This window comes from Barbus barbus (assembly GCF_936440315.1).
Source record: "Barbus barbus genome assembly, chromosome: 25".
Taxonomy (NCBI): Eukaryota; Metazoa; Chordata; class Actinopteri; order Cypriniformes; family Cyprinidae; genus Barbus; species Barbus barbus.
The window spans coordinates 1,538,939-1,548,407 of record NC_136753.1 but is presented as its reverse complement, the minus strand read 5'-3'; the positions used below and the strand labels follow the sequence as shown (position 1 = coordinate 1,548,407).

At 37.0% G+C, this 9,469-nt stretch overlaps 1 protein-coding gene and 1 long non-coding RNA gene across 2 annotated transcripts in view; both read left to right on the top strand.

Moving 5' to 3' along the window:
- The first annotated feature begins 3,880 nt into the window (after positions 1-3,880).
- Positions 3,881-6,626, top strand: LOC306844648. The gene is made up of 4 exons (XR_013781933.1): positions 3,881-3,941; positions 4,440-4,614; positions 4,717-5,368; positions 5,443-6,626. It is a non-coding gene; the product is annotated as an uncharacterized lncRNA (long non-coding RNA).
- A 716-nt stretch (positions 6,627-7,342) lies between these two features.
- The window catches only part of LOC306844766 (origin recognition complex subunit 4-like), a gene marked incomplete at its 5' end in the record, with an annotated part of 4,600 nt that continues 2,473 nt past the window's right edge, over positions 7,343-9,469 (top strand). The window contains 3 exons of the mRNA XM_079377146.1: positions 7,343-7,393; positions 8,223-8,299; positions 9,079-9,169. Coding sequence (XP_079233272.1) covers positions 7,343-7,393; positions 8,223-8,299; positions 9,079-9,169 — 219 coding nt within the window. The remainder of the gene's footprint in view (positions 7,394-8,222; positions 8,300-9,078; positions 9,170-9,469) is intronic.

The window sequence follows — 9,469 nt, the reverse complement described above, 5'->3', positions numbered from 1 at the left end:
TGTAAAAATATTGTGTTTTGAAGAGAGATGTAGCTCTATCTGATTCTCCAGGGGGGTATTCCAGAAAGCACAGCTAATTTAGCTTCAGCTAAACCCTGAACTTTGGGTTGATTAACCCCAAACCTTGCTAACTCGAGGTATGTTGCTCCAAAAACGCGTCCGGGAGTGAGTTCATTAAACTCAGAGTATGTTCCTGGTTAAGACTCGAGACATTCTCAACAGAGCCACGAATCAATGAGTCACTATGGAAACGGACGCATCATGCTGTTTCTTTCTTCTTCTTTTGTTCAATGGTCGTTTACATGCTTAGTGCATATCGCCACCTAATTGATGGTTGGGTAATCCTTGAGAACATGACTTATATTTTTTTGTTTGATGCTAATTATATATTAAGTCATATCAGATATGAATTTTTATTATAGAAAATGCCAATCCATGTGTGAGATGATAATATAAAATGTAATAAGTATATATAATATAATAAATTAAATATTACCGTGTCATAGTCTTTTATAATTTATACAAATAACTGCTATATATACCAATAAAATAAATAAAATAACCATATTAGAATAATATATTACCTTATTTATTACTTACATTAGCGCTTATATATATATATATATTTATAAATAAGGCTATATTATATATTCTAATATTATATAATGTTGTGCGCTATCTGTCAGGCCCACTGAAGGCTGATTCTGCTTTGTCTGCCATCGCTCAGGGGCGTAGATTACACGGGGGGCGTGTCCCCCCCACTTTTTATAAAAAGTAAATTCGTCCCCCGCAATTTTTCATTGGACAGTTGTGTTCACGACATGTTGAGGTTTTAATGGAGCAATGTACATAAATGCAGAATGATTTAAAATTCAAATAGACAAGATAGTTTATACAGGACGTCACTCAGTTTGTGACGTCACGACATGCCCAGGTTCGCGCCCGCGCCCCGCGGTCCATCATTCATTAGAGGTCGAGATGAGTCCAAAGCGGCAAGAAACTCTTCACTCCTCTTTTACGAAGAATTCAAGCAGCGTAAGTTGGCATGTAGTATCCGAATAGTGTTGCACAATGTTGAGTGACTCTGCCTATTGCTCTTGTTGAATAATTAGCAAGTTTTGATGTTCATTATATGGAGAAAAAAAAAGCTGCCTGGACAAACATGCACTTATTTATTTTCAGTGTATTTTTCCGTAACTCTTTTGTAACGTCTTTTATTTTAACACGTATGTATGTTATCAGAACCCTTCAAATAAGAATAAAGATAATGTTGAATTGAGCTTTTACAGCGTTTGCAGCATTGTAGCATAATGTATTTGAATCATGCAAGCACTGACTGATACAGGACCGATCTTCATTTAGGGGTGCTCTGTCATTATTGCACTAATTTGACGTTTTTATGTGTTGTCAAGAATGAACAAGAAACAGTCAGCCTAGGTTTGTTTGTCAGGACGACACACAAGAAAAACACACTTCACAGCTGAGAAGAACTGATAGAGTGGCTTTTAACACCTGGCTGTTTTTATATTGTATAAAATATATTAATACACAAGCGTTTGTAGGATTATATATGGACCAATCATAGAAAACACATAATTAGTCAAATATAGAAAAATAACATTAGTATGATGAACAACTTCTCAGCTATCATTTTTAACTCAGTAGGTAATTATTAGCTTGCATATTGGTTGTTTATTAGCACTTAAGCACATATTAATTCTGTATTCTTCATGACCATATTCTGCATCCCATAATCCTAAACTTCCTAAACTAATTTAGGATACAAATGATTGGTTATTGCCCAGCAGTGCACTTAATTTATTATGTTCTTCTGTATGTCACTATTCCCTGTATGTACATGTTTCAAACACTGCTTCATTTGCTATAGACAGAGGCAGAAGTGAATTCAGCTGAGAGTGAATGAGGCAGAAAGTTTCAGTGAGGCTTCAGAGGTAAAGATTATTCACAGCATTGTCTATGATAAGATATTTATTTTAACATAGAGTAATCAGACTAATGTATAATAGAACAGAATAAAGGAGTATGTGAATGTGCAAGTATCCATTACTGTGTGCCATGTACTCTACATACAACACTCACTAAATACAATCTGAAATATGTAAACAATAGTAGCCTTATAAGGACATCTTTGTAACTTATACTCAAAAAGGTGCACATATAGAGTACCAGTATGTACCGTAATGTACAACTATGAAACTTGTTGGGGTAAATAAGGTACAAAGATGTCCTTTTAATGGTACTGTCCCAGCGACAAGCTGTTGTATTTCTTTCTTTCTTTCTTTTTCTTTTTTCTCTCTTTCTTTCCTTCTGTTTTATAATCATATATAATAATATAATCATAAAGAATATTAAGCAAAAAGGTATGATTAAAAATAAAACCTGTCAATTAGACAAGGGTTAATTGAAAAACAAAAACAGAAAAAAACCCAGGTATAACACTAGACAGCCCCCCCCCCCACTTTTGAAATGATGGCTACGCCCCTGCCATCGATTATTTAATTATTCAACCAATCTGTCAAAATAACATTTTAAATGGAACAGCTGATTTAGCATATATATATATATGTGTGTGTGTGTGTGTGTGTGTGTGTGTATATATATGTGTGTGTGTGTGTATGTGTGTGTGTGTGTGTGTATGTATATGTGTGTGTGTGTGTGTGTGTATGTATATGTGTGTGTGTGTGTGTGTGTGTGTGTGTATGTATATGTGTGTGTGTGTGTGTATGTATATGTGTGTGTGTGTGTGTGTGTGTGTGTGTGTATGTATATGTGTGTGTGTGTGTGTGTGTATGTATATGTGTGTGTGTGTGTGTGTGTGTGTGTATGTATATGTGTGTGTGTGTGTGTGTATGTATATGTGTGTGTGTGTGTGTGTGTGTGTGTGTGTGTGTGTGTGTGTGTATGTATATGTGTGTGTGTGTGTGTGTGTGTGTGTGTGTGTGTGTGTGTGTGTCATTTATAAAGCATCTTGGGGACAGTTCTTCTGGATTGAGTCTCAGTTTGTTCTGTTTCATGTCATTCCAGACACACTGGATGATGATCAGATCACATCTCTGTGTGGAGCACTAAAATCTCACTGATTATTACAATTAATGGCTAAATGAATGTTTGGAAATGTATACTGATATTTCCTACTGACACACTACTACAGCAAAAGATACAAATAACTGACTTAAAACCAATTTTCTGGCTTTTTTAAAAAAAAAAAAAAACTAATTTTGAGTAAAATAAATTAATTCTGTCAGTGTCCATAAGAGGAAAAAAGTACAGTATTGTTTTTATTTAATAATATTTATTAATAATATGTATTTTTCTCATACTCTCTCGTCACATTTTGTGAAAAATACCTAAGTGCTGACTTTTCCAAATATATATTACTTGAGATGCAGCATTACATAAGGTAAAAAATATTATTTTCTGTTGTTTTTTGTTTTTTTTGATGGAAATGGAGTGAGAAATTCAAAGAGAAAACAAATGTTGTTGTTTTTCTGAGATGTATCTTCAGTCCTTTGATTTAACTTAATTTTTCTGACCCCATTGGCAGATTTTTATTTAATATCATGAAACGATGGCATAATTATGTTGTTTGTGTGTGTGAAGCTGCTGGGTTGTGTTCTCCGAGAGCTCATGAGTCTGAAGGAGTCTTGCTCTCTCTCTGTGGTGTTGTCAGGTGATAAGAGCAGCAGTCGTCCTGTGCTGTTCGTGTTGGATGAGTTTGATCTGTTCGCTCATCATAAGAACCAGACGTTGCTGTATAACCTGCTGGACGTGTCTCAGTCTGCGCAGGCGCCGGTCGCTGTGGTGGGACTCACCTGCAGACTGGTGCGGCTGCCAACAACTTTACTTGATTTACCTGTTTAACACAAAACTGAAAGTATTTTATACGGAGGTTAAGAATAAAAAGCAGCTAGTATCCCAAGGTAGGTTGATAGTTAATTTTAAGCATTATTTGATGTATTTTGAAATATATATTTTGATAAGTGACAGATGTTTCTGTGAATGTTTTTACAAAAAGAAGATAAAGCTTTTAAATGTATCCTGCTGTTGCATAAGCTTTTGATAGGTTCACTTCAACCTCAAGCCGAAGAATGCTGAGAGAAGAATGCTCCAAATATTGGAAAAAACTGTTTCAAGATATTATTGAAATATATTAATTTTCAAGAATATATAGGAAAAATATTTAATGTGTGAGAGGGTTCAGATTAGTATCATAATCGTACAATGCTAAATGCATATGTTCAGTGCTAAAAACGTGTTTCACATAATGACAGTTGTGCATTTTAGGAGCAATTTTAAATTAATTTGAACAATTTAATAGTGTTCACATCCACAACACTTTGTCAAATCATTAAAAAACCCAAAAAAAACATAATGCCACAACTGAGGATTTATGTTTGTGATCTGTCTTCTGTGATTAGGCATTGTTCAATGCTTTTAAAACAGCCATAGAAAATATGAAGTGAAAAATACTAATTGAAAACTCAGTAGAACCAGCTGCCTGTTTTCTTAAGCAGAAGAACATGCTGTAAAATCATCTTCGAGCTGCCAACCATAACATGATCATGGCTACTAAATTCTTAACATTTCCTCGGGGTGAGTGACATTTTCTCTCTCTTAAGTATTTCTCCAACAAAGAAATATTTTGATTGAAAGGCTTATGGACTAATAATTTCTCCTTTGATTTGAATTACATAGGTTCCTCTACGCAGTCAAATCTCAGAGTTGTGGTCTTCGGAAACACTGATAATGATGAGATTAGGGTAGCATTATCAATGCTAAACCCCGAGAAGCGTCTGATAGGAGAAAGATATGGTCTGTGTACATTATATACGAGTGAAAAAGCAGGAAGGAGGATCAGTGTTGTGGAAGCACCAGAATGGGAAAAACACTCAATACAAGAAACGCCAGAGAACATAAAAGAAGAAGTTGTCAAAAGCGTGTTGCTTTGTCATCCAGGACCTCACGTTCTGCTTCTGGTCATACCAGTGAAAACTCTCTCTGAAGAACTTTCAGCAGAAATTGAAGCAGCACATGCACACATGGAGTTACTCTCAGAGCGCGTCTGGAAACACACTATTGTCCTGTTTGCTTGTGATGAAGGAGTGGAAGAAACAACAATCAGAGAACACATTCACAGCGCTGAGAAAATCCTAAAAAAGTGTGGAAGACTCAACTCACATCAATGAACTCTATAAGAAGATAGACAACCTGGTGGAGGAGAACCGTGGTGAATTCTTCATACCACAAGCTTACTATGAACTGACTCAAGAAATGACACAAGAAGCATCAGGTGCAACTGAGCTCAGGCAGAGACAACATGCAAGTTTGCCGATGAATCCTCCCAACTGTGAGTATTATTTCACAAAACCTACAGCTGATCTCAGTTACACACTCAACTATCAGTGTTAATTTATTTTACAGTGTATAAACACAAAGGAGATTCAGAGGAGAAGAAGGCCGCCAAACATTCAGAAGATGCATCAAAACTCACCAAGGACTTCAAACAGCTTGTGCTGATATTGATGGTGTATTCGGAGCACTTCTTGGATCAGTCGTCGGAGCTGAAAATGGAGTTATGGGGTGTTTTATTGGAGTAGTAATTGGCATCTTTGTAGGGGTTTTAGTCGCAAGTTTCATCATGTAAATTTATACTCACATTTATTCAAAGCAGAGTGCATCACAAGCAACTGAATAGCTGCAAAGTTGATCAGATGCAAGCTGGTTCAGACATACAGTACAACTTAAACAGTGCAGTGTAGCCATCTTTTCTTAAACTTAACGATTTTTAAGCATAAAATACATTTACTAATGAAACACTACTAGCATCTTAATGGCAAAATTAATGTTTGGAAATATAAACTGAAATTTCCCACTGACACAACAGCAAAAGATAGAAATAACTGATCTAAAACCACTTTTATTTTTTTATTATTATTATTTTTTTTTTATATTTGTGGACCCTGAAGGTTATGAAATCCAAGACCTACTAATAAAGTTAATGGAATGTTTTTATTGGAAAATAACTCATAAAATAGCTATCTGAATTTGAGCTTTATATAAAAAAACAAAAACAAACAAACAAAAAAATGCCTGAGGCGATTTATTAGATGTCTGCTAATAAGAATTTTAAGTTAAATACTTTTTTTTTTCATTAGCTCTTGTTAGGAGTGACAGTTAAAGGGTTAATAATTATGTTATTGCATAACTAAATATCAGCATTCATCCTAAACTATGCCTTTTTAATTCTGGCATAATTTTAGGGTCATACCACATTTTGGCAGCTTTACATCCCGTTTTGTTTTTAAAGATGTTCATCTGAAGAAGCTAAAAAGCAGGTGTTTGCAATATTTAGTTGTCTGTTATGTTTATGGATTTGCCTGATCTATTGTGTGAAGGAGGAAAAAACTGGAAGCAGTGCTTTTATAAACAAGCTCCAATTACAAGCTACATTTGTACAATTGTCTATGAATGATCTTATAAGATTATGTATACACGTGACAGGTGATTTATTGTTTTTGAACTCATCTGCATGCATAAATATGTTTGTCACAGGGCTTTAAATGACTGTAAAAGCATGTGCTGTGTCAATAAAATGTATTTAGACTAAAATATTTGTCCTTATTTAGGTTTTTAGAGGTTAATATGGTAATTCTTACTAGCATTTGACATTCAGTGCCATTTCAGTGGAGTTTAAAGGTAAGTCTGGGTCGTGGGCCGCAGAGCGCCATCTGCTGTCAGCACGTATGTTTACACCGGAAATACGAAATCTTGCTGCCCGGAAATACGCGTGTTTGTGGCGCGAAATCACAGGAGCTACGCTGGTGAGTTTATATACGTTTAATTTAACAGATAACTTAATTTAAGAGGTTATTTACTAAGTATGTGAAGAGTCTCTGCAGTGTTCTGACAACCTGAACTCAATCTAAAACTGTTTAAAATAGTGTTTCTAATTCTATTGTAATTCAATGCAAGTCATGCTATCAGAATATATATATATTCATGCTATATACAAAAGAACAAAACATTTCTCTAAAATACAATACAAATTGTGCAGAAGTCATATACCGTAACAGTTTTAATAATATCACTCTGCATGCAGCTTCAGTGAGCTCATATTAATTTAGAAATGTACTATTTAAAATAAATTAGTTTAGGCTTATTAAAATGTGAAAAACCTGCATAGTGACTATCAGTTATATATTCGATTTATGTGGTTTGTACATGGTAACGTTTGCTGTATTTCAGTGTTTGTCTGACATTCACTGGTGTATTTGCATGTGTTATTAATGGAGATTATGTTTTAAAGTGTGTGCAGGTGAAGATGAGCAAACGCAGATCAGCAGCTCTCACTGAAGCCCAGTGTGTCTCTCTGGTCTGTCTGATGAGTTATGATTTCAGATTGTCTCTCCTGTACAGATGTGTGTTATTGATGTTTATACTACGGGGCCGTTGAATGCTTGAATCTGATTGGCTGACGAACGTTCTGCGGTGTGCAATTATTTTCAGGGAAACGCACGGCGAACGTAGTTCCAGGCAGCTTTCTTGACCGCATTACAGTTCCATATCACTTCGCATCGTTGTCAGTCTGCCCTGACGATTTTATCAGTTAGCCTAGTGTAGCAACTTAAAGGCTACACATGACATTTCTCACTAGCGAGGTAATAACAGCGCTGCATCTTAAAGCAGACTTACAGTTTAGAGACGGTGCTTCAGAACACTGTTGAGGGACACACAGAGGTAGCCTAATTCATACAAGCTCTCTCTCTCTCTCGCTCTCTGTTTCTCTGTCTCTCTCGCTCTCTTTCTAATAACTTCATTATTAACTGCATTAGTCTGCTATCAACGGCTCAAGCCTCCATTGCCAGCTTTAAAATGACGTTTTGGAACTAGCAAAAGAGTCGTTGGATGAGATGCGGAAGAAATAATCCTACTCACAATAGCGATTTAAGTAGAAAAACCGGACGAATCCCTTGAAATATATAATCTGATCGATGTCTTGAGGTGTGGCAACCGTAGTATAAGCGGAATAATTGACTCCGGACCGTTTAATTATTAGAAAAATAATGCACACCCGAGGTGTAACGGCCACTCCGCTTCGTGGCCGCATCACCACCTCGGGTGTGCATTATTTTTCTAATAATTCAACGGCCCGTCGTCAATTATTCCTTACGTGTTATTGATGTGTGTGTGTGTGTGTTCAGGCTCAGAAGCTCCTGCGGGAGAGACTGTGTCATCAGAAGCTGCCGGATCGGCCCGTGGCTCTGGACTCACAGTACAAGTGTGTCCCGTTTACACCATCTTCTCCTGTCTGGTGTGTGTGTGTGGATTCAGAGTGTGAGAATCCACACACACACACACACACTCTCTCTCTCTCTCTCTCTCTCTCTCTCTCTCTCTCTCTCTCTGTGTGTGTGGATTCTTACACTCTGTGTGTGTGTGTGTAGCCCCTTTCACACAGAGATTCCGGAAAATACACGGGTAATGTGTTCCGGCAATTGTTCCCGGGTCGTTAGATTTGCTGCATTCACACTGCCAGTGATTTTCCGGAATCTGTGCGCGCGTTCACACACAACCCGTAAATGTTCCGGAATGACACGTGACGTCATCATGTGACGTATATAATGCGCCGCGCAGCGCGCACCATTTCACTAAATTGGCGAACGATTTCAGCTTCAGCGCGGATAGTGAGGGGCTTCGATCGTTGCTTCATTCCAGTTTACACATTTTTCGTTGTGTGAATGTTGATCTGCCTTCAAAACACCTGGTGAAAGAGTCGCATGATAACGCGCGTCATCAGCCTTTACGGCATTTATCCGGCTTTTGTTCACACAGCGCTCGTTCCGGGACTGAACCCGGCAATGTTACTAGGTCCCCAACCCGGGATTGGTCCCGGAATCAATCCCGGGTCGTGGTTGCGTTCACACAGAAGGCACTCTGGCAATGTTCCGGGACCAACGTGCAGTGTGAAAGGGGCTTGTGTGGATTCTTACACACTCTCACTCTCTGTGTGTGTGTGTGGATTCTTCTCACACTCTGTCTGTGTGTGTGTGTGTTCAGGCACTTGCTGGAGCTGCTGAGACGCACAGCTGTTCATGGAGAAAGTAACTCCGTCCTCATCGTTGGTCCACGAGGATCCGGTAAAACTATGGTACAAAACATCAAGAGATTTACTCCCTCATTGATGAATGGCTTTTTTTAAAACTCATTTTGAGTAATAGATAAAATCAAATCATTCTGTCGATGTTCATAAGGGAAAAAAGTACAATATTATAATAATATTTATTAATATGTCTTTCTCATACTCTCTCGTCACATTTTGTAAAAAATACCCAAGTGCTGACTTTCCAAAAAAAAATATATATATATATATATATATAATTTTTTCCCCCCAAGAAATGTTTACCTGAGATGCAACAAAACATAAGGTAAAAGTATATATATTTTTTTG